Source organism: Brassica rapa, chromosome A08 (assembly GCF_000309985.2).
Source record: "Brassica rapa cultivar Chiifu-401-42 chromosome A08, CAAS_Brap_v3.01, whole genome shotgun sequence".
Classification (NCBI taxonomy): Eukaryota; Viridiplantae; Streptophyta; class Magnoliopsida; order Brassicales; family Brassicaceae; genus Brassica; species Brassica rapa.
Genome location: NC_024802.2, coordinates 20,681,357 through 20,704,685, shown reverse-complemented (window position 1 = coordinate 20,704,685; position 23,329 = coordinate 20,681,357). Strand labels below are relative to the sequence as shown.

General features: G+C 35.6%; 6 protein-coding genes across 9 annotated transcripts; 3 read left to right on the top strand and 3 right to left on the bottom strand.

The window, feature by feature from the left end:
- Positions 1-788: 788 nt before the first annotated feature.
- LOC103836114 (methionine aminopeptidase 1B, chloroplastic) lies at positions 789-3,348 on the top strand. Its single transcript, XM_009112344.3, has 10 exons — positions 789-1,040; positions 1,214-1,298; positions 1,615-1,852; positions 1,943-2,104; positions 2,189-2,230; positions 2,307-2,378; positions 2,465-2,544; positions 2,658-2,755; positions 2,880-2,927; positions 3,035-3,348. The coding sequence occupies exons 1-10, from the start codon at positions 896-898 to the stop codon at positions 3,178-3,180; spliced, it is 1,116 nt and encodes a 371-aa protein (XP_009110592.1). The 5' UTR covers positions 789-895; the 3' UTR covers positions 3,181-3,348.
- A 240-nt stretch (positions 3,349-3,588) lies between these two features.
- LOC103836113 (allene oxide cyclase 4, chloroplastic) lies at positions 3,589-4,860 on the top strand. Its single transcript, XM_009112343.3, has 2 exons — positions 3,589-4,050; positions 4,138-4,860. Exons 1-2 carry the CDS (start codon positions 3,831-3,833, stop codon positions 4,665-4,667), a joined length of 750 nt encoding a protein of 249 aa, XP_009110591.1. The 5' UTR covers positions 3,589-3,830; the 3' UTR covers positions 4,668-4,860.
- A 247-nt stretch (positions 4,861-5,107) lies between these two features.
- LOC103836112 (transcription factor HRS1) lies at positions 5,108-8,328 on the top strand. Its single transcript, XM_009112342.3, has 5 exons — positions 5,108-6,683; positions 6,893-7,167; positions 7,263-7,458; positions 7,576-7,652; positions 7,771-8,328. Exons 1-5 carry the CDS (start codon positions 6,542-6,544, stop codon positions 8,119-8,121), a joined length of 1,041 nt encoding a protein of 346 aa, XP_009110590.1. The 5' UTR covers positions 5,108-6,541; the 3' UTR covers positions 8,122-8,328.
- LOC103836111 lies at positions 8,240-13,631 on the bottom strand. Its single transcript, XM_033277896.1, has 6 exons — positions 12,441-13,631; positions 12,034-12,198; positions 11,710-11,950; positions 11,459-11,625; positions 11,215-11,367; positions 8,240-10,845 (listed from the first exon to the last, which is right to left on the bottom strand). The coding sequence occupies exons 1-6, from the start codon at positions 12,477-12,479 to the stop codon at positions 10,501-10,503; spliced, it is 1,110 nt and encodes a 369-aa protein (XP_033133787.1). The 5' UTR covers positions 12,480-13,631; the 3' UTR covers positions 8,240-10,500.
- Positions 13,632-14,053: 422 nt separating this feature from the next.
- LOC103836110 lies at positions 14,054-18,061 on the bottom strand. Of its 4 annotated transcripts, none has more exons than XM_009112338.3 (4): positions 15,112-18,061; positions 14,873-14,995; positions 14,181-14,796; positions 14,054-14,147 (listed from the first exon to the last, which is right to left on the bottom strand). In XM_009112338.3, the coding sequence occupies exons 1-3, from the start codon at positions 15,571-15,573 to the stop codon at positions 14,191-14,193; spliced, it is 1,191 nt and encodes a 396-aa protein (XP_009110586.1). In that variant the 5' UTR covers positions 15,574-18,061; the 3' UTR covers positions 14,054-14,147; positions 14,181-14,190. The 4 variants fall into 4 exon arrangements, with proteins under 4 accessions (XP_009110586.1, XP_033133784.1, XP_009110585.1 ...); XM_033277893.1 differs by having other exon boundaries at positions 14,054-14,796; positions 15,112-16,221; positions 16,608-18,061; XM_009112337.3 differs by having other exon boundaries at positions 14,054-14,796.
- A 277-nt stretch (positions 18,062-18,338) lies between these two features.
- LOC103836107 lies at positions 18,339-19,664 on the bottom strand. Its single transcript, XM_009112336.3, has one exon. It carries the CDS (start codon positions 19,147-19,149, stop codon positions 18,604-18,606), a length of 546 nt encoding a protein of 181 aa, XP_009110584.1. The 5' UTR covers positions 19,150-19,664; the 3' UTR covers positions 18,339-18,603.
- Between the last annotated feature and the right edge of the window lie 3,665 nt (positions 19,665-23,329).

The following is a 23,329-nucleotide window of genomic DNA, read 5'->3' as shown; positions in this document are numbered from 1 at the left end:
ACTATAATAATTACTAACTAATTGGTCTTCGGTTGGCGCACGAATTATGATAATTTTAACAAAATGATATCAGGGCCAGTACTTTCGAGTTTAATAATCAGATAAATGAAAATGTTGATATTTCAGTAAGTATGAAAGTACATAAATGCAGCGTCGTTAATTTCACAGGTTTACGAATGTCGCTATGAGTCAACTTGATCTGAGTTTGTACAAAGCAGTCTTTAGCAGCCAGCAAGAGTTCTTACTTTTTGTAAAATAACTGGATCTCCCTCTATTCAAAAAAGCTCAGGGCGAAGAACTTCGGATATACTATATCGAATATAGTTCTGATCTCCATTCTGAAAGAGTTATTATATAGATTTAGATCCCACAAAAACCCAGCATATACTAGAATGTCAAAACACATAAACAAATTGCTAAACCCACACCCAACTAATTAAAGAAATTCTCGGCTTGTGGCACGAGAATGAAAGTATAGGCTTCATGGATAGAAAAACAAACGTATAACGGTTTCTTAGCCTTCTTCATGACTTAAGTTAAAAACCTGGTTCAATATTTTCAGAAGCCTATCATTTGCTCAAATGTTTTTAGCTTTTAAGTGAAAGCCTAGCTCAACATCTAAAACCCCTATCCTTTATAGCTCAACTGCTGAAGTACATTTAATTTCAAACGTTTTGTGGTCCTGTCCATAATTTAAAGTCCATGCAAATCGTGTTTTAAATAACTCCCTAAAGTCTAAGTAGCTCACATCGAGTAGATAATAGGCCCATGGGCCTAGTCCAATAGTCTGTATTCTCAAAATAAATATCAAAAACATTTTATAACTTTTTCCAAAAAAAAATGTTAAAATTTATCGAATCGTTACAGTTTTTGATTTACCAGTGAAGTTGCGAAGATGGCGTCTACGGGTCTTCTATCCAGTTTCTCGCCATCGTCCTCCTTGCAACTCCGTTCTTCTTTCAACGGCGATTATGTATCTCCGTCTAGCAGCTTCATCGGAGCAGCTCCGTTCGCTTCCTCTTCTCTATCCCTTCTCTCCGGTTTGTCATCAACTTCTCACTGTTCATCGTCATTTACTCTGTTCGTTTCGCCTTATAGCTTCTTCGCCGAGAGAATTAGCGATAAGAAAGTAACAGTTACGTTATAGAAAGAGATTAAACTTCCAATTTGAATGTTGATAAATTGAAGAGATTCGTTCGTTATCTTCTTCTAGGTCAGAAGAACTCGTATCCTCCGAGAAAACTCCACGTGTCCGCCAAGAAAGTTTCTGGATTAGAGGAAGCCATTAGAATCAGAAGGTATTATTAATCAACTCTCATTTCGTTCGTATCCAAAGATATTGCAAATCTTGATTGATTGCTAATATAATTAACATTTAACCACGCGTTAGTAGTCGGGTGGTAGCATGGTGTTCCAGCGTCGTTAAGCGAGCTGAGTTAACATTTCCTCGCCGGAGAGCCGTTTACTGTTTTTTTTTTTAAATATAATTAACATTTAACCATGTGGTCTGGTGGTAGCATGGCGTTCCAGCGTCACTAAGCGAGCTGAGTTAACATTTCCTCGCCGGGGAGCCGTTTTCTGTTTTTTTTTTAAAATATAATTGACATTTTGTAGGATGAGAGAGCTTGAAAAAACTTCAAAAGTAAGGAGAAACCCACCGTTACGACGTGGAAGAGTCTCCCCTCGTCTCCTCGTCCCTGACCACATACCAAGGCCTCCTTACGTTGAGTCTGGCGTGTTACCCGATATATCTCCCGAGTTCCAGATTCCTGGTCCTGAAGGCATTGTGAAGATGAGAGCTGCTTGCGAGCTCGCTGCTCGGGTTCTAAACTTTGCAGGAACTTTGGTTAAAGTAAGACTTTTTTTTTTTTTGTTAGGCTCTCCTTGTTGTGTGTGTATAGTGTCCTGAGTAGTTGTTGGTATGTGGTTTATGGTTGTGCAGCCATCTGTGACGACTAATGAAATAGACAAAGCGGTGCATGATATGATTGTTGAAGCTGGTGCTTATCCTTCGCCTCTTGGGTATGGTGGGTTCCCTAAAAGTGTGTGTACGTCAGTGAACGAGTGTATGTGTCATGGGATACCAGATTCTCGACAGCTGCAGGTTTGGATTGTGCTTTTAAGTCCAAGAGTTCTTTGGAATGAGTTTATATGTTTACCACTAACTAACTGTTGTTTCTGATTGTAGAGTGGGGATATAATAAACATCGATGTCACAGTTTACTTGGATGTAAGTCTGTTTGATTCACTAAAACTTGAGACATCAAATCATATTAACACTTGTTTGGGATTTGTAACTGCTACAGGGTTACCATGGAGATACATCAAGAACTTTCTTCTGTGGAGAAGTAGATGAAGGTTTTAAACGACTTGTAAAGGTAGCTTTCTTCTTCTTTTTTTTCTCTTCATTGTGTCTATGCATTGTTCATAATAAATGGATTCTGTTGTTTTATTGCTCTTGAAGGTTACGGAGGAATGCTTGGAGAGAGGTATAGCCGTTTGCAAAGATGGAGCAAGCTTCAAGAAAATCGGCAAGAGAATAAGGTAGTAACCAAAGCCATTCTTGATGGAATGAATATAACTGTGAAGATGGGTATTATTTGAGAGAGTATTAAAGCTAAGACCAAACAATCTCGGTGGTTTAACATTTTAAACAGCGAGCATGCTGAAAAGAACGGCTACAACGTGGTGGAGCGCTTTGTTGGGCATGGTGTTGGACCAGTGTTCCACTCAGAACCCTTGATTTATCATTACCGTAAGTTATATATCTTTCCTTGCAAAACTGCTCTTTTGATTGTAACACAATGTAAAACAATACTTGGGTTTGTAAGTGCCAAGCATGTCGTCTTTGGTTGCTCATCTTCTGTACAAATTTGCAGGAAATGATGGGCCTGGGCAAATGGTCGAGGGACAAACATTCACAATTGGTAAGTCAGTTTTGTTCCTCTTCCATGTCATGGTTTTCATTTTCTTTTTTGCTTGTAATGAGTATAATAGTAACAACAAGTTGATGGCTGCAATTTGGGCGTTGCAGAACCGATTCTGACGATAGGAACCACGGAATGTGTAACATGGCCAGACAACTGGACTACTCTAACAGCTGATGGTGGGGTAGCCGCACAGTGTGAGCATACGATTCTGATTACTAGAACTGGTTCTGAGATTCTTACCAAATGCTGAAACTATTCACTTTTGTCTTTCTTTCCGTTTCCCTCTTTGTTAAATGTTGATTTCTTCAGGCTCTTAATGGACCATGAAATCAAATAGAATATACCTCCATATGGTTTATGATAAATCATTTTCCGTCTGTCGGTTTTTTTTTTAAGTTTACTTGTAGTATCTGATTTTTCCAAGCTTTTGATCGCATTTTCCACATGTTGCGGAGTTTATAGATTACTAATTATATAAACTACAGCATTTCATTTCACTGCACAATAAGAAACGTATCAGATATTCAGATTGAAGATTGGGTTGACTGATATTTTTAAATGTTCCACATGTTTGGTCAGGTATTTTCTTTATCAAACTACACTAATTCTCAATATATAAAGTATAAACAAGTTGAGTTTCTTCCTATTTTACGTTTTGTTTGTCTTTTAGTGTTTATTTATTTTAGTTGAAGCTGACAGCCACTTTCCCAGATCTACCACATGCCTCATCATCATCATTTAATATCACGATCTAATGCACGGTACTCCAGATGAAAGCATCCTATTAAAAAAAGAAGCAAGCATCCTATTAAAAAAAGAAGCTCGTCTCTATCGCTTCACCACTTAAACTTAAGAAAAAAAACAAAACCAGCTTCCTCTTTGTATCAGACAGGCAAGTCTATGATCATGGCTTCCTCTGCTGCTGCTGCATCGATCTCCCTTGTAAGGAATCTCTCTCGCCATCATCAAACCCCTCTTTTGGGTTACTCTAGCTCCTTCCATAACCTAAGGATCTCATCCAACGGTCCAGCTTTATCCGCACGATCAAGATCCACCACCTCCTCCACTCCAGGTTTCTTCAGAACCATGTGCAGCAGCAGCAGCGAGAACTCCAGACCAAGTAAGTAAACAAAAAGAACAGATTATAAAAAATAAAAAAATAAAATCTTGAAATAAAATGACTTGCCTTTATGTTCCACAATCACAGCTAAGATCCAAGAACTCAACGTGTACGAGTTCAACGAAGGCGACCGACACAGCCCCGCAGTTCTAAAACTCGGCAAGAACCCACAACAGCTCTGCATCGGCGACCTCGTCCCTTTCACTAACAAACTCTACACCGGAGACCTCAAGAAACGCGTCGGGATCACCGCGGGACTCTGCGTTTTGATCCAGCACGTTCCTGAGAAGAAAGGCGAACGCTTCGAAGCTTCATACAGCTTCTACTTCGGCGAATACGGTCACATTTCCGTTCAGGGACCTTACCTGACTTACGAGGACACGCTTCTCGCCATCACCGGTGGCTCCGGCGTCTTCGAAGGAGCTTACGGACAGGTCAAGCTTCGTCAGCTTGTGTATCCGACCAAGCTGTTCTACACTTTTTACTTGAAAGGTGTTGTCTCTGATTTGCCTGTGGAGCTCACCGGAAAACATGTTGAGCCGTCGAAGGATGTGAAGCCGGCGGCGGAAGCTCAGGCTGCTCAGCCCGGGGCCACTATCATAAACTTTACCGAATAAATAATCATTGTGTCGTTGAGCTTTCTCTTTCTCTTGGATCTTAATGGGTCTGTTTAATGGGCCTAAATAATGGGCTTTTAAATAATGAGCCGCTTTTCGTAAATCTATTGTGCGAGTCCTGTGAACTCTTTTTCATCTGAATCCATTAGCGTATCATTATCTTGGAAAGTTGGAATGAGTAGGATCTTTGATAGTACAGTGCAACACGTTATGTTTTACTTGGTGGTATAATAAGAATACAGCTAATTGGTATTACCGGTCTAAACTCAAAGATATTGACATATATGCACACTAACTACATTTTAATATGGATACGGATAAAACGAATTCAACAAAGTCAAGATTCTGTGACACTCCAGGTTCTATGGAAAATATCAACCCTAATGGATAAAGGGAATTTTTTTTTGTTTGATCGGAAAGATAGAAAGAAAACTTATACATATGTGGTTATCTTTTCCCATGTATTGGCTTTCTTCATGAAGAGACATTTGCCTTTTGAGTTTAGAGTCAGTCATTAATAGTCATTTCATTAGAAGGGAAAATACATAGTAGTATCAGCTATCAACTATAGCTAGATCATGCATGCAACTTTTCTTTCCCAGTTTGTTTAAATATTTAGTACTTTACTACACAGTTTCAAAATTTATGATAGCAGTGAGGGAAAAAAAATCCTTATGGCCAATCATGAGTGGTGAATTATGTCTGTAGTGTAATTACTAACAAAAAAATAAAAGGAATTACTATAACATGGAAAATTTACGAGCAACTGTATCCAGTACAAGATTATATGATAAACTGGTTTTATTTGATTTCTTGCATGCATATATAATATAATCCAGCATAGTTTGCTCGCATTTGTTACCAATCACCCATTTTGTAAGTTTTTTTTTGGCTATACGAATGTCATACATAAGGATTGATCAAACTGAAAACTGATCTTCAGCTTCAGTTTTTGTTCTAATCAAACTGTGGCTCATATTGTTTCAAAGAGATCACATACTTAAACGGATCAAACACATCGACCTTCCGTAATTTTTTTATAGAAATTTAATTAGTAACAAAAAGCTAATAATCCTTTTGAATTATCAAACCAATGGCCAGCTACTGTAATGTTGTCATGTGTAGGTGCTAATATGTACTTCTTTTATTAAATAATAAATGTTGATTTTCATTTTCATATCAATTTAATATACAAAATAATATTAGTAACACATTTTAACTTTTCATTTATATATGACTTCCATTGAAATCATAGTCTGCATTCGTTGTAAAAGCTTGTCAGCATTTACGCAAGACAATACACACTCACACGCAGAGATGAAAACTAATTAAATCTCTTACTCTAACACAAAGTTAATGTACCCATTAAGAAGTTCATAACTCACCACCCACATATTATATGGCTTAGATTCTCGACCCATATTGACTATACATAAAAAAGAATTTGTATCCATCTCTATTATTTTGGGTTTTGACGTTTTATAAGCATCCATCTCTTATTGTGTGAAATCTTGGCAAAATTAATAAGATTACATGACCAAAAAACCCGGTATCACATTACCGAATATTCACCACTCCCTACCTACTACTAGCATAACAAGACATGTATCAAATTGGTTACGTTTCTTTTACAAACGTAAATATTTTTAAACATATCAAGGTGTATAAAATATAAAATTAAGAAACACAAGATTCGTCTTGTAACGCGACGGGCCGACTTTATGTTTTTTATTCTCTCAGAATAGAGATCCTTGTGATGCTTTGTAGAGCCATATATATATACATGTATTCAGATCTGCAAGTATTGATCATTCTAAACAAAAGTAAATCTCAATTAAAAGGTGGATTATTATTTTCTTCCTTTATCACTGCCAATGATTAAGAAGCTAAGCAACATGGATTACAAGCAGAAACAGGAGAGATGTGGGCAATACATCGAAGCTCTTGAAGAAGAACGACGCAAGATTCATGTCTTCCAACGTGAACTCCCTCTTTGCTTAGATCTCGTAACCCAAGGTACGTATAAATTACATACTTACGCTGATATACAATAACTTGTATTTATTTATATGCATACATATTACATATATATGTATTGCAAAGAAATGCAAGATTTGCGTTTTCTTTTTATTGCTAAAATAAAAAACATACCATATATATATGTAAAAAATTTACCGTCTATTAAAAACCTAAAATTTTTACTTTAATTTATTTTGTTTGTTAAGCAATTGAGGCATGCAAGAGGGAGTTGCCGGGTACGGCCACAGAGAATATGTACGGACAATCAGAGTGCTCGGAGCAGACGACCGGGGAATGTACACCTGTCTTGGAGCAATTTCTAACCATTAAAGACTCATCAACCTCCAATGAAGAAGAAGAATTAGACGATGAGCACGGAAATCATGATCCAGACAATGATTATGAGGACAAGAACATGAAATCTGATTGGCTTAAATCTGTTCAGCTCTGGAACCAACCTGACCCTCTTCTCCCAAAAGAGGTGATTATATTAGAGAATCCATATCATAATTAAACTCATTCTAATCTTTACTACAACGCTCTAAATATTTGCTATCGTGTGTGTTCACTGTTCAGGAAGGAACGCAAGAGAAGATGGTGGACACGGTGGTGAAGAAAGATGAAAGTATGAAGAAAGAAGCGATGGCTAACGGTGGAGAAAGAAGGAAGAGAGAGGCGGAGAAAGATGGAGGAAGAAAGCAGCGAAGGTGTTGGTCGTCGCAGTTGCATAGACGCTTCTTAAACGCTCTTCAACACTTAGGTGGACCTCATGGTGCGTTTTAATATTTATATACGAGTTAATTAAATTTTCTAGTGATTTAGATCAATAGTTTGGTATTAGGGTTCATAAAAGTTTAGTTGAGATGTTTATTTTGGTTCCATTTTGCAGTTGCTACGCCGAAGCAAATCAAGGAGTTAATGAAGATTGATGGATTAACTAATGATGAAGTCAAAAGCCATTTACAGGTAAATACTTTTAAACATGTACAATTCTTTCTTTCTATAATTTGATGTATAAATCTAGGCACTATAAAATATATTTTACAAAAAAACTGATGTTTATTAATTTTTTGGGATATAATAGAAATATAGACTGCATACAAGAAGACCAAGCCAAACAGTCTCTAACAACGGAAACTCTCAAGCGCAACATCTCGTAGTCGTCGAGGGCATATGGGTTCCAAAATCTGACCACTCTACAGGCAGGATCACCGGAGGAGCCACCACTAGTGGCACCACCACCAGGTCCACCACCGGGATATATGGAGCAATGGCCGCACCACCACTGCCACAGTGGCCGAGCCCTTCCAATTTTAGACCGTCCATTATCGTGGAAGAAAAAGGATCGGGAAGCCCTAGCGAAGAGGTGGTGTTCCGATGTAGCTCGCCAGCGATGTCTTCTTCTACCCGCAACCATTACGTCAAGAATATTTAGTTTTTTTTTCTTTATATTTTCTATACTATTTTTGTTTCTTCGAGTTAGAATTTGACACCGTGAGGATCAAGAGTGTATAGAGGTTTGCACCGAAAGCAATACTATATGTTTTACTCAGGAATAGTGCCATTTTAACTTTCTAGTTGATTTGAATCTTTCTTGTTCGTTTCTTTTTCCAATTTTGTTGACTTGTTATATTTTTATTTCCATTAAACTTTACACAGTTTGATAAATATGTGGAATCGAAATTGCAGGGATTTGTTTTGTTGTGTTGTTGTTATTACCAAAATTTCAGTATGGCGTGTTAATGGCCATGTTTCTGTTAAATATTATTGTGGCTGCTGCTTGTTTTCGTTAACGCAAAATTTACGGCACTAATTAATATTTTGTATAGTATATATGTATAACAAATGTATGTATACAGCTAGTATGAACATGGCGGCAGAGTCGAGAGCAAAGGGATCTTAACAGGATATACTAAGTTTTTGTCGACCATATTATATAAAGATGCACACAACCACACAACCACATGACAACAAAATTGATTTTATTATGATAACAAAAAAAGACCCGGACCTTATTGACTTGGTTGCATTCAAGGGACGAATATGCTCGGACCCGAAATGTATAACTTACTATAACTATAATTTTAAACTATTTTTAATTTTTTGAAAATTTGATTCTCACGTTGTTGAATATTATTACAAATATGCACGATAGCTACAATGTCCTTGTCTTAGAGTATATTCTCTGCTTCTGGTTGGGCGAAGACTTTTATTCATTGAATAGATATGGTTAGGTCACTTAATATATTTGCCTATTTGGAAAGTATCTCTCAGAATCTTGAATTAATCTAAAGATTCTTTTAATAAATTGTTTATCAGCCGTACCGGTGCCATGTGGCCTTCTAAAAAACTTATGTATCAGATTATTGATCCGAAAAATATATAAAGTGTAACAATATAACTTTTTAATAAATATCTACTAAAAACAGTATTCTCTTTTTATGCTCTATGCTTTTTTCCTTACGTTTATATTTGGATTTGTTTGAATTTACATGAAATATTTATATATTTCCATTTTGAATGCAGGTATTTTTTTAATTCATGCAGAATGTCAATAATATGGTTTCGTTTTCAAGATCGGATCAACCTGGCTAGAAATTCCATGTGCAGAATAAACAAACAAATTAGATAAGAACTTATATATATATATATATATATATATATATATATATATATAGAGTATTGACGACAGATCCAAATGACCAGGAATCGGATTATGATTTCATTAGATATCAGTTTAGAAACAATAATGAAGGATGGCTAAGCTTTACGCATGAGTTAATGCGACCTTTCCACAAGTTAAAGGACAAAATGGCTCTTGATACTTATTTAAATAACAGTAGTTATCACTGAAACAAGGGAAAATACAGATAGCTAACTAATCAATCAACAAACTCCAGTGCTTTTATTGGTCTATGTCCAAACATTTTAAAAATCAAATATATGGAATATTCGAATTGACCTAATTTAAGTCGTTATCCTAAACTTGTAGGAAGAGTACAAATTTATACAGGACCTTAACTTTATCATCTTTTGTATACAATAAGTACGTGCTTATCTTGTCTTAATCCTTAGCTAGCAATTGACATAGTGAAATTAATTTTGTTTTAATCCTTAGCAAAATGGTTGACATTGTGAAACTAATCTTGTTTTAATCCTCAACAAAATGGTTGACATTGTGAAATTTATCTTTGACTATGTAATATGAAGCCTTTCGAAGATTATTCTTCCTGTCCTGACTAGTAGAAACATGGAAAATTATTTTTGAAATTGTTTGAATATAATGAGATAATATAGAAAGATATGTTGTCATCGTCATATTTATAATTAAATAAGTCATTTTTAGATGTATAGTTCAGAGCCTTCGGACAATCTGTATGTTATTTGAAGGTCATACACTCACTCATACTCATCACCTTAAGATAACAGTAACGTTATTATTTATATGGTCTTGGTTCCTGACTTTTGAGTTCTGATCTCCAGCAAGAAGAAGATCTTCCAACAAGAATAATTTTCAACCTTTTCTCCAAATTTTTGTTGGGCTTGATGGGCTAGTCTGACTTTATGCTAAATCTATCTTTAGTGTCCAAAGTCAGATGCCCAATTACTCTCTCAATGATCATTACTCATAAACGTCTATAGAAAGTTTGACAATCAGAAATTTTTTCTACTAATTGATCAAAGTATATAAGGGATTGGTCTATTACACAGCTTAATTTGTTCTTCATACCTCAGAAGACCAAACAAAAAATAGTAAGATACTGCACACAGTTATCCCAGCCTAAAAGGAGAGAGAGTATAGTTGATGAACCTTCTACTTGAACCGAAGCTCTTGTTCCCATCTTGTGGGAATGTAAGGAATGAGTTTAACAATCGTTTCACCTTTAGGAAAAGGCAACTCTGTCTCTACTGGAATCCTCTCTAAAAGGAAATCGTTAAGCTTCTCATACTTTGCCATTTTTTTGCTTACTTCCTCTCTCTCGTTCTTGAATATTGTTATCCACTTGTCTTCTTTTGACGGCATACTCCTCCTAGCCGCTGCTGATGCACGCCGGAGAACACCAACTGCTTCACCTACTCTCTCTTCGGATTCAAGCACTTCCGCTAAGTGTTTTTGGCTCTTTAGCTCGTGTAAAGCTCTCATTGTTGATACATATTCCTATATGGACATATCATCAATCATAAGTGTTCTAAAAATCGGTTTAGACGGCACCAAAATAGCAAGTAGATCATAAGCGGAACGATTTTTCTAAACCAATTTTTTGAAAATAAGGTTTAGAAGGCACATAGACTAGGCAGTAATCTACTATAAAACGTCTAATTACCACCTAATAGTTTCTTGAACATTGATCATCACCATAATGATGTGTACTTTTATGTATAATATAAATAGAGATTTGCTACTCCATCTAGATTCTAATGAAAATCAGAAGCAAGCTAAGATCAGTATTTAGATATAACAACAAGCTGAGTTTCATTAGTTGCTTCTTCTTCACGTATAGTTAAGTTTTAAAGATAGGGGACTTACTAGGAAGCGAGACGATAGGTCTTTACACTCTCCATTAGCTCTAGATGACAAAAGGGCAGAGGCTTCAGAAAGCATTTGTGTAGTACCATAATGCAGTTTCGACAACAGGCTTGCGCTTCTACCACTTTCTTCAGCGTTCTTTGTAGTTACAGCCTATTAAAGAAACATGTCTCACTATTAGCATCATTTTTTTCACCTTTCTTGAGAGAAGTTTGTGCAAATTAAAGTTAAGATAATCACTGACCTGACCTTCAGCTAAACAGAGGAGACTTAAAGAAGTGCAAAGCCAAGGAGTTAGTTCTGGAAGCTTCCCTTGAGGCAAAGAAGGTAGCAATGAAGGAAGTAGATCATGAGAAAGATGATGGAAAACTCCAGATGCTTCTCGGTAAAGTGTTATTGATTTCTTGACATCTGTTGTGTAATCATTAGGAAGCAAACTTATGAGTGTAGTGCATAAGACAAAAAAAAATAAGAAGGTGTTTTAAAAAGACTAACCTGTGGATACTAACTCCATGGCTCTTTCACGAAGCTTAAGTGCGTAGAAGTAAAGAACCATTCCAAGCTCGAACATTATGTTATCGACTTGAAAGAACTTCGGACACTTACGCTGAATCAAGGTCTGAGAGATCAAACCACTACTCCATCTTATCTTAAGACCAGAAACGTGTTTAATCTTATCAGCGTGATGCACTAAGTTGAAGAGTAAGGGAAGGTATTCTCCAAGTTTAAGGAGATCCTGAATAATAATAACAAAATCAAAACTTGAGCTACAAGAAAGAAATATTTGGTTTAGAACTAAGAGTTTTATTTTTTATTGACCTGCTCACATGAAGTAATTCCTCTGTTCATCTCTCTTGCAATAGCATCAGTGACGTTGCTGCTTCTGTTAACAGATTCCTCAACTGCTTTACGCTTGGAGCTTAAGTTTTTGACTTCTTGTAGAGTTGTTGGACCATCACATGACAACACTTTCTCGAACACAATCTATTTTCAGGTAACAATAATAAGACAAAAAAAACAGTTATACAAAGGTACGTACACAAAAGTCCTAAAACCAGGATCAAAATCTCCATTAACTAGTGTAAAATATTCAATCATCTAAATCTCAGGATCCAACACTTATATAACACGAAAAAACCCTCAAATCAGAATGTGGACTTGGACAACGTTCTAGAGAAGTGATCCCACAAACAGAATCATCAAAGGAAAATAAATAAGGTTTATACCTCTTTTGTTTTTGGTTCTGGAATTAGGTAGTGCATCATCGTCTCCTCCTCTTCCAGACGCTTGATTACGTAACTAGTGCACACCAGAACGAAACAAAATAAAACAAAAAATCTTCGAAACTCGAGAAGCTATTTATTGATTGGTTTATTAATACTCAACAAAAAAAAAAACTATTCCTCAGAGTGTTTGGAAACTCTCTTTTTTTCAGGAGACTTCAGATTTTTTTTTGGTTTCCTAATCCTAATGTGATTAGTCAAAGTGTGGATAACAAATAGAAGCTGAAAAGGAAATTTCTTAGAATTGAAAAACAGAGAGCAAAGTGTGCAACAACAAGGCAAGTGAAATCATCATCAAAACATTATTAATGTAAAAATCGAACTGAAAACTTCAAAACGACCTTTGATCATCAACATATTTATTTATATGAGATTTTGAACTTTTCGAGGGTGTTTCGATCGCTTTTGTAGGTCAATATTTCTGTAATTTGGTTCTTCGTTTCCTTTTTCGACAAGGGTTTGACTTTGATGAGTTATAGTCTTCGACTTTAAATAAAGAAAGAAAGAAAGAGCTTACATAAGCCCATGGGCTTGAAGCAGACGACCCAATAAGTTGGACTAATTTAAGAGTATTCGGACTATTACTAGTTTAATTACCGAAATCCGTAATTATATGTTCTCTTTTATTTACAAAACGGCATGCACTCTTTCTAACAAACACAATAACACATCTCTAAAGACATATATGTTATTTATTGTTCATTCTCAAATTTTATAAGAACAGTTTTTGTTATATAATTCTATAAATTCAAAAAATAAGAAGTAATCATGTAAAAACGTTCTTTATAAATAGCATAATTTCTTAAAGATGAAGAAGAATTCAAATATTTTCATTCGCATTTTTGTCCTATATCGTTTAGACTTGTAGTATTTCTAGTATAAAGAAACTCTTTTTTTCAATATAGAAACAAAGACTGGAAAAAAATGTTCAATTGTTGCAATCTGGATACTGTTATAAGGTCCGACCCAGTTCTATTTGGTTCCTAAAACCCAAAAACTATAAATTTATTTATTAAAAAAATATGAATAAATATGTAAGGACAGAAAGTTAAACGATCATCCATAAGTTATAACTTATAAGTAATAGTTCAAACCACTGAAAAAGCCCTTTGTCAAAAAAAAAAATAGTTCAAACCACTGCACCACTATAAATTTTTACAAATTTTCTACCTCTAAAATACATAACATATTTTGCCTCCAAAAACAAGAGCTTTAATTGTTTAGCTCAGGGCCGACCCTGACTCTAACAGATAACTCACTCAAAGGTGCTAAGGAATTTAAGGTGCAAAATTATACATCTTCAGTTCTTCACAAGTTTCCTCTTTCAAACTACATTAACTAAGCGGTAATGTTTGAATAATGTGACTTGGTAGGAGGAGCTCGGAGTTGAATATGATGAATATGTCGGTCTAAGTCTTCAGGCTTATTCTGACCTCATCCAACATGGTAAAAAAGAAGGGGCATGGGCCAGTAATTTCCAGGCGAGTTCTTAGAAATTTCTCTCTCAGGTCAATTTCATTCTAAAAACTTTTCATGAATATAGAAAACATACGCAATTTTTCAACGTTATTGAAATCTTATATCCATTAAAAAAACAATATTCTTACACCCTTGACCAAGAAAAAAAAACACAGAAAATATTATACAAAACTCAGTCATCAAAGATGCACCTGATTAACAAAACTTATACTTCTTAGTATCCACGAACCTGTCTGGTCCTGACTGAAACCGGACCCTTCAAACCAACTTTACGCATAAAAGGATCTCCAACCGAGTGAACCATGTGGTCCACATGTCCTGTATCCGCTCTATTTGGAAGATCCATAACTTGTTGCTTCTCTTTAACATTAGTAGTAGTATTGGGCTTAGTAGTATATTGGATTTCTTCCTCACTATCATAGATAACAACATCCTTCTCCAACAACTTCACAGGGTCTTCTCTAAACGACATCACTGGGACATCCTCAATAATTTCATCTGAATCTGACATAGACCTCTTGGATTCTGACCTCGCATCAACCTCACCTCCTCTAAAATCATCATCATTACGTTCTTGTTCTGATTTCTTGTTTTCAGAACCACTAAATGAATTTCCCCCACCACGAGGAGAAAACTGAGAAAGCTCCACAGCAGCTCGTGCAGCGTCTGCTGCATGAGCCGCTGACTCAAACGCTGCTTGTGCAGCATCAGCCACATCTTTGTACTTCTTCTTTCCTCTCTTTACCGAATCAGATAACTCGTAACCTTCTTCATCTTCACTTGTTAACTTACCCTTAGAAACTTCTGATGATGTTCTCTGCTAAATAGTAAAAAATTGATTAGAACATAACTTTCTCTCTGTTTTTCGTTTTGAGGTTAATTACAAAGTAACATACCTCGGTGGAAGTAGAAGAAGCTTCTTCTAGTTTCAGAACGATGTTGTTCTCTGCAGCTATCTCCATCAGAACCTTCATTCTAACCTCTCTCGGTGGATGTCTTGTCGACAACTTCTGAATTATCTATAGTAGTAATAAACATAAATACAATAAAATATGTAAGTATATTGTTCTGTATTTATAGATATGTAACGTGCTGAACACGTTATTGGGTTAAATGCAAAATCAAAGTTGCTTACTTTGGGATTAACTCCACAATTACTGCGCAACTCAATGGACCGAGCAGCCATATCTTTCCCAAAACGCGAGATCAAAACATTACGAATCTCTTGAAGCTCAGGAAACTCTCCTATTCTTGAAGCGGCAAAGAGCAAGCTGGAGACAGCTTCAAGAATCTCATCAGGGCAGTCTCTGTTGTGTTCGAAGAGGTGCACACGGTCGATCAAGAGAGTGAAGTAGCCGTGGATGAAGAAGAGAACGTCGAGGGTGTTTTGGTCTTTAATGACTTGGTCGACTCTGTGGTAAGCGTTCTCGTGGTGGCCGAGTTTAAGAAGCTCGGTGACGTCAGAGGTGGCTTGAGAGCATCTAACTTGACGTTGGTTCTTGAGGATAGAGAGCCTCGTGAGAGCTAAGTTGAGAAGAGACTTGAACTTGTTGGTTTTGAAACTCCGACCAAGCAAAGCGTCAAGCTTCTTACCCATTTGCTCTCACAGGTTGAAGACAAATGAGAGAGAGAGAGAACAGGTTGATGTGATTTTAGGTTTGAATGGAGTTTATAAGAGGAAAGAAGAGAAGACGCGTTGCGTCGTACGAGGACTGCTTAGCAACGAAGTTTTCCTCTAAGTTGAATAAACGACATGCATATAAAGTTGACGTCCGAAACAATAAATAACAAAATAAAAACAATAAGGACCGCTGTTGAAAAATGCGGGCGCGATCATTTACTACTTGATTAATCAAATGAGTAGCATATCCAAATACGCAATTCTATTTAAATGTTTTTTTCTGGTAAAAAGGTTAAAAATTGATGTTTATCTATGTTTTGGACTTCAGAGAAATACTTAGGAAATATTTGTACTAAAAACTTAGACTAATAGGAAAAAACTTGGGGTAATTACTCTTTGTTTGTAGTTTAGCTTGATTTCTGTATGTCTACATAGAGAAAAGTTACATCTTGTGAATATTGTAGTAGTTTTGTAGCTTTGTTTAGAAACTGTGAACGAAACACGCATTACAAAAGTTGTGAAATAGAGACAAGAGAACTGTCACTGTTACGGCTCATAGTATGGCAATTTATTGAAGACCGATAGGTTGCTTGAACGCATTAGTAACGCTTTTGACCGTGGGATCTGCCATTAGAAAACACACAGATTCCTCTTTAATTATTAGGCGTGACGACAAATAATACAGTAACAAGAAATCATAAGCTTTTCGGACCTATACAACTCATCTCCAAGGAACTTTCCGCATCGTAACCATTTTTTAATAATAATAATTTTGTTATCGTGATAAAAGCATGAAAAATGCTGCTTAATTACAAATATATGCAATCGAATTGTTAGAAAAAAAAATTACAAATATAAGCAAACTCCACAGCTTTCACAAATTTTGTCTTCTTGACTTTATTAGTTATCACACTAATCTCAGTTATCTCAATCTCAAAACACTCACGTAAATCAAACACGTCCAAAGTTTTTATAGTTACAGATTTCGAAAACAAGCTTAACAAACTCACCAGGCTTTTGTACAGAAACAGGTCTTCCCTCAAACTCGATTCACGTACATCAAAATGTTATTATGTACGAACCCATCTGCCAAACAATGGTAAAAAGCTTCTAACAAAACTCACCAGGCTATGGTCAAAGCTCATGCATTCCCGACCAAAGCACAAAACAAAGAAGGATGTCGAATGCCCTACATTTTTTAAGGAAATAATCTATATTCAAGACGACTTCTTAGCGACGAAGTTTTCCTCTAGGTTGAAAAAACGACCTGAAGATAAACTTGCGTGCGAAACAATAAAAGACAATAGTGACCGCTATTGAAGTTTCTTGAATATTATTAATACTAATATTAAATAAGACTTGTTAGATAATGTTGAAAGTATTACTCAGAAATATTTTGCCTACTTAAATTCTTGTTCTTCAGTTATTTTCAGTAAACTTCTAATAAATGGAAAAAGAATAACCTAAAAATTCCAGCACAATACGAATACAATTGTACTTACACTGGTATGCTTCTTCATGCTTGAGTTGAGTAGATAAATCGTCACTGATACCAGTATCCGCATCTGAACCCGCCATAACTTGTACCACTCTCAAAACATCAAATGGTAAAAAATTCAGGTTCTACACATCTCCCAAATCAGAATTCCCATAACGCAATTTACGGTATAATGTGGAATGATACATTCCGAGGACGGTCGTGTCCGTATTAGTTTTTGAAAAAAACTGTTATATAAATATACATTTGGATAGAAAAAACGTAGAGGAGAGTCTATTTTGGTCAGTACTTTGCACTGTAAATCACATTTCAATAGTTCCAACTTTTATGGTTTTATCACTCTGTTTGTAGCTTTGTACTTTAGAAACTGAAAAGGAAACATGTTTCGCATTACAATTTATTTACAAAAGTTATGAAATAGACACAAGATAACTCTCACTGTTACAGGTTTTAATATTGCAATTTATTTAAGACTGATAGGTTGTTTGAACTGTAAATGCACTATTAACCTTTTTTCCCATGAGATCAGCCATTAGAAAACACACGATTCCTCTTTATTAGGTTTGACAACAAATTATACAGCAACAAATGAAGCTTTAGACTTCTACAACTCATCTCAACGGAACTTTCCACATCATAAACATTTTCTTAATAATGATAGTAATGTTGTTATCATGATTAAGAGAGGCTTTTACTTCTGTTAGGTAGGAAAAACATGTAAAGAGTTGTTCAATTACAAACTCCATGGCTTTTCACACAAAAAAAGTCTTCTAGACTATTAACTCTTCCACTAATCCCAATTATCTCATGACACTCACGTAAATCAAACATGCTTTAAATGTTTTGTAACTGTAGATATGGAAAACAAGCTTCTGGTGCTACCTATTTTTTTTTGTACAGACACAAGTCGTCCCTCAAACTCGATATACATCAAAAATTCTAAATGATTTACGTATGCCCCCACCTGCCAAAAACTTGCATCATTGTTCCCTATCTCTAACAAAACAGACATCTCCAAAGTCATCTCCTACATGTGTATCAAACCCAACCATCATTCGTTTCGCAACCGCTCAAAAAGACAGAAATCAAGTCGAAGGCCTCGTGGTGGTTGTTCATTTTGGACCTTTTGGGCTATATACTAGATTATTCATGGGCTATTTTTCGCCTTTGTCAGAAAAATAAATCAGGTTTGTCGTCAGATGTTAAAGAATCAGCCAAAATTAACAGAGTTTTTATACCAACATTTTCACATTAACAAAACTATTCAAAGAGAGAAGATAATTAAAGATCTGGGAAGAACAAACGAATTCGCACATACTAATCTACAAAATTACACCCACTAACATAATATTTAACTTTCCTAATCTTCATAATCAATAACCCATAGGAAATTAACCATTTAACCACCATCTACCATAGCATGGTAGGGGTAAAAAAACGGCAGGGAAGCCCAAACGCTTTACAAAACGGCACCGTTTTTAATTTCCTACCTAAGAAAAAAGTTCGTTTTATTCCGCCGGTAAAGACTCCGGCCGCCACGAGAACAGATCGCCGGAATCAAAACATTCGCCGGAAAAATCAAATAGCCCCTCAACGGTGACGTAATCTCCACCATCTCCGACGCCGGAACCGAAATCTAAAGAGCCGTAATCCGGCGCGTGATCCTCGAACCCCCATAACTCGTCGATTCCCGACGAATCCGACGACGCTCGTAGCAAATCCGCCACCGTCTCCGTGGTCTCCACCTCCTTCACGACGGAAACCGGTGGAGGCAAGCCGAGCTCATCGTCGGAAGCCTCTAGAAGGTAACCGAGATCCGGCTGAGTCTCGCCGGGGGGCTGCGCCGAAGATAACTCGTCCTCGAAACTCTTCATGACCGAGTCGAGATCTTGACTCACCGGTTCGGGATCCGAGTCATCGAAAACGTCGAATAAATCATCTCTCAGCCTCTTCACCTCCGGCGAGTCGAGAATCGCGCCGTCAGACTCGTCCCTGACTCGCTTTTTATCGGTTGGCTCAGCTGAGTTAGTCCGAGTTAGCGTCTCCCCCGCCATAGAATATCGATTTATTTTATTTGTTCGGTGGAGCTTTTTTTTTTTCTTCAGTGGCAGTATCGAAATTAGTGGGAGATAGAGGTGCAGAATGGGAAAGAAGGGAACACGAGGTTTTATAGTAGGAGACGAGAGGGAGGAAGATAAAACGTAGAGAGAGACGCGTGAGATGTGACGGATTGTTAGGCGCGTGGGAGAGCGAATCCTTTGGAATCACGGAGCCCTCGCTTTGTTATTTCTTTCTTTTTTTTTTTTTTAGTCTTTTCTGGTTTCTTATCTTTTTATTATTTCTAAAAATATTTCTTTTGAAAACTTCCATATGTCACTTTCTAATTTTCAAAAGTATTATTAATCGGATTGAATTCGCACTTGAGGTCCGGTCACGTTCCAGTGCACATGATGCCCAGTCAATTATGCCCTCTGGATATTTCTTTTTTTATCATCCCTTCTTGATTTTTCAAACTAATTTTCTAAAGAAAAATCTCAAACTTGAAATGTTAAACTTTTACATTATTTTTTTCTATGTATGCAATTTTCTTAAAGTATACCAATAGATTTCAAAACATAAATAAATTTATATGTTTCTGGTATGCTCTGTGAACTTCTTTTGTTTTTCTCTTATTCATTCATTACATGCGTGTTTGCTTGTTAGGTGAGCGAGCTAGATCCATTATGCAACCACTCTGCATATGCATCCCTTGAGTGTTTTTATTTCAAGATGTGGAAGTATTTCACAAGACTGTAAATACGAAATATGTGTTCGATCAAATTGTTTTACCTAATATAGCGGTTATAGACTTTGGGTGGTCCGTGAGCACCATTGGGCATTGATTCAACTTCATCTACTATGGACCTATGGTACAGTTCACAGTTTAAGCTGACAGAACCAAAAAAAGAAAAAGAGAGAAAAGAATGGATCATGTATATGTGTATATAGTGTGATTCAAGCTTTTGTCTATTGTTTATGTTAATCCACTAGTATAAGTTGAGTTATGTGAAAGCATTTTTGTATGGAAGATTTAGCTTCGCGTATGACATATCTATGTCTGAAATCATATTTAATTTGAGTATCTACACGTAAACGTAATAGGTTTTTTTTGGCACAGATGCTTTACCTTTTCCCATGTTCACAGGTTTGGTAAAACGTTTCCACTACGAGTTTGCTTGTCTCATATTTCCATTTGTCGAACTTAATTAAAGACAATTTCATAATAAGAAAACAACACTAAATATGACCAGTTCGAAATAAAAATCGATTCTAATTCATGGTATGTTAAACCTGAACTGATTGTCGAACTTAATTAAAGACAAATTCATAATAAGAAAACAACACTATTTTTTTTTTTTGAACACAATGGAAAACAACACTAAATATGACCAGTTCGAAATAAAAATCGATTATAATTCATGGTATGTTAAATCTGAACTGATTCAACATTTTTATTAATTCATCACTCAGGTAATTGTCGCGGAACAACAATTTACAGTTTTAATAATTCTTCGTTGCTAGGAAACAAAAATAATTTATTTTATGCTGAGCAATCGAGTAAAGCTTTAATCTACTCATATCTATATATATAAAGAAATGTTCGCCTCTCTCCCGTGAAGCCACATCATCAATTTGTGCGTTTTGGGAGTGACATGTGTCCCATTTTATATTTAGGGCCAAAATAAATAAATGCAGTTAAGGGTAATTGAACCCAGCACCTCTAGCACTGGTAATTTCTCTTAGAACCACTAGGCTAAAGTCACTTTTTATAAATATGTGGCCGCGAAAATACTTATTATCGTGTCAGCTGGAAGCCCATGCTTCTTCTGCTTGTGGCCAGGGCCGACACTGAACTGACGTCAAGATGAAAATCGTGAAGTTAAAAACTTTGCTCCAAACAGTTTTGCAATGTTTCCAACCTTTATAACTTGATGCATATAATATATATCAAAATACATTTGTTGTACACGCTTTTATTAGTTTTGCTTTTAAAAGAAATTATTTACAGTTATAAATGTTTTGTGCCAGTGAAGTAATAGTTGAAAAATCTCTATACATATGTCATTTTAAAATAACACTCAACTTCTATATATAGTCAATACATATGTGCATGTTATATTCTAGACTAAATATTTTCTCTTTTAAAAATATAAAAAACAATTTTTTTAGTCTACAATCAAATGTTGTAGAACAAGTATGCATTATACAAAATAATATATATTTAAAATCCATACACAAAAACATAAAAGTTGTTATAGGCTTCTTTCTGACACATGCACACTCCACTATGAATAAAAATTAAAAAAAAAACAGTATTGTCATCAGACTTTATCACAAATCTACATTTGTACATCTATAATTATGAGTTATACAATTAGTTAATTTGATACAATACCAAAGCAAGAATAATCGAAAAACAACTATACCACCGCATACTAATAAGTAAGACATAACAGATAACCAAATTCTTAAATCTTAAAACAAATTTCAACTCGAGCATTTAGTGAATATCAAATTAACTAATATCCCGCCCGTAGGGCGGGCCGACCCTAGTATATTTATATATTCTTGTACTATTACTATTGAGAGTCTCTATTTAAAAAGTAGGCAAGTTGATAAATTTTGAGTTTTTGGAATAAGGTGTGGGTTTACACAAAAGGCGATTGTTTTTTGGTGGGCAATGGGCATCTTCGTATTGCCAATATACGTGGTTTAAGCAAAGTTGTGATTCTTGGGTAACACATATAGTTGTCGATTGATTACTTTCTTCTTCTTTTATAATCGAACCATTACTTTAAGAAAAAGAATAGGTGATTGTATTATCAAAGATGCACGTTGCACCTTTTTTTGTCAAGGCATTTATAGCGGTCCAAATCAAACATATTGGTACGATTTATGGTGGTGAGTGACCTACGATTCATTTGCTAGATGTACAAGCGATAACTTATTGAACCTCTATCGCATTAAAGTTTTTTTTTCTCTCATATGGAGTAATCAGAATTCATACGTCAAATTTCGTACCAACTCTGGAGTTTTCGCAGTTTAGGATTAACGTTGCGGTCATGTATATACATGATTGCATTTGAACATTTTTTTGTATCTGTGGCATCATGAACTGTGATATATGAAAAGTTTTAAAAAATTGATTTGACTATCTATGTTACTAAAGTTGATCTAATTTTTCTGTCACACATCCAATTAAACTCCTATGCTTAGATTAGAATAGTTGAAAGATGGATATACACTACGAATGAGACCAAAGTACGAAAAAAATTCGGATGGTGATTGCGGAGTCAGTAAATAATGATTTTGAGCCTTTGAAAAAATTAATACATCATCCGTCAGACGAAAAAAATTTCATGAACCAAAAGAACGGATGTAGATGGTCTATTAGCCGTAGACGGTCGGAGGTATCGTACACATCCGAAAAGGTTCAGACCTTAAATTATTAACTCGAAAAATATAAAAAGTTAGATGACAACAAAAGTAGATCCAGAAGATAAAATGCACCTCTTCGGATATTTGGATGGTTTTAGTTTTTTTTTATATCACCTAAGTATGCGTATACGTAGGCATTCATGTGATATAATTTTTGTCTCGTCGTGCAAATCATACACGTATCTACAAATGGATTTCAAGAAACCCGAAGTCCTTCTTCAAAAATAAAAAGAATCCCAAGGTTCACTACAAACAATAAATTTGATACATTAATAAACTCTACACGTATTTAGTTACGTTATCTCTTTTTTTTTTTTTTGTAACACTGATACGTTCTCTTTCAAACCTGGAAAACCTTCTAAATGTCAACTAAAAATAGAATAATAGAATAAAGGCTTTTTCGGTGCACAAAAAAAAGATTAAAGGCTTTTTTCCTTTAAAATGAATTTTTTGTGATTAATCAAATAATAGAAATGACATTTATAATTGAATGAACGGATGCCTTATCAAAGTGTAAAGAATTGATTTTGCAACAAAAAAAAAAAGATTCTAGCAAGCAAAAGTATACAGCTCGAATAAACTGCAAACCAGCTTCGATGAAGACTCTCCAGCTTGTGTGGCCAAGAGAAGCGAAACGAGATCCTTGTCCGGATTGTTTTGTCTATAGTTTTGGTTAGAGCAGCCGCAGTGACCCAGCCTGGCATGCCTTGGAGGATTCTTCTTTTCACAAAGTAATGGTTCCCAATTATGTGGTTT

Excerpts from the sequence above, each read along its gene's own strand:
- LOC103836114 (XM_009112344.3), top strand. The coding sequence starts at position 896 with ATGGCGTCTACGGGTCTTCTATCCAGTTTCTCGCCATCGTCCTCCTTG. Across the intron at positions 1,853-1,942 it reads TTGCAGGAACTTTGGTTAAA|CCATCTGTGACGACTAATGA; the intron begins GTAAGACTTTTT and ends ATGGTTGTGCAG. Across the intron at positions 2,928-3,034 it reads GGGACAAACATTCACAATTG|AACCGATTCTGACGATAGGA; the intron begins GTAAGTCAGTTT and ends TGGGCGTTGCAG.
- LOC103836113 (XM_009112343.3), top strand. The coding sequence starts at position 3,831 with ATGATCATGGCTTCCTCTGCTGCTGCTGCATCGATCTCCCTTGTAAGG. Across the intron at positions 4,051-4,137 it reads CAGCGAGAACTCCAGACCAA|CTAAGATCCAAGAACTCAAC; the intron begins GTAAGTAAACAA and ends CCACAATCACAG.
- LOC103836112 (XM_009112342.3), top strand. The coding sequence starts at position 6,542 with ATGATTAAGAAGCTAAGCAACATGGATTACAAGCAGAAACAGGAGAGA. Across the intron at positions 6,684-6,892 it reads CTTAGATCTCGTAACCCAAG|CAATTGAGGCATGCAAGAGG; the intron begins GTACGTATAAAT and ends TTGTTTGTTAAG. Across the intron at positions 7,459-7,575 it reads ACACTTAGGTGGACCTCATG|TTGCTACGCCGAAGCAAATC; the intron begins GTGCGTTTTAAT and ends TCCATTTTGCAG.
- LOC103836111 (XM_033277896.1), bottom strand. The coding sequence starts at position 12,479 with ATGATGCACTACCTAATTCCAGAACCAAAAACAAAAGAG. Across the intron at positions 11,951-12,033 it reads GAATTACTTCATGTGAGCAG|GATCTCCTTAAACTTGGAGA; the intron begins GTCAATAAAAAA and ends ATTATTATTCAG. Across the intron at positions 11,626-11,709 it reads CATGGAGTTAGTATCCACAG|ATGTCAAGAAATCAATAACA; the intron begins GTTAGTCTTTTT and ends ATTACACAACAG.
- LOC103836110 (XM_009112337.3), bottom strand. The coding sequence starts at position 15,573 with ATGGGTAAGAAGCTTGACGCTTTGCTTGGTCGGAGTTTCAAAACCAAC. Across the intron at positions 14,996-15,111 it reads ATTGTGGAGTTAATCCCAAA|ATAATTCAGAAGTTGTCGAC; the intron begins GTAAGCAACTTT and ends TTACTACTATAG. Across the intron at positions 14,797-14,872 it reads CTTCTTCTACTTCCACCGAG|CAGAGAACATCATCAGAAGT; the intron begins GTATGTTACTTT and ends TTTACTATTTAG.
- LOC103836107 (XM_009112336.3), bottom strand. The coding sequence starts at position 19,149 with ATGGCGGGGGAGACGCTAACTCGGACTAACTCAGCTGAGCCAACCGAT.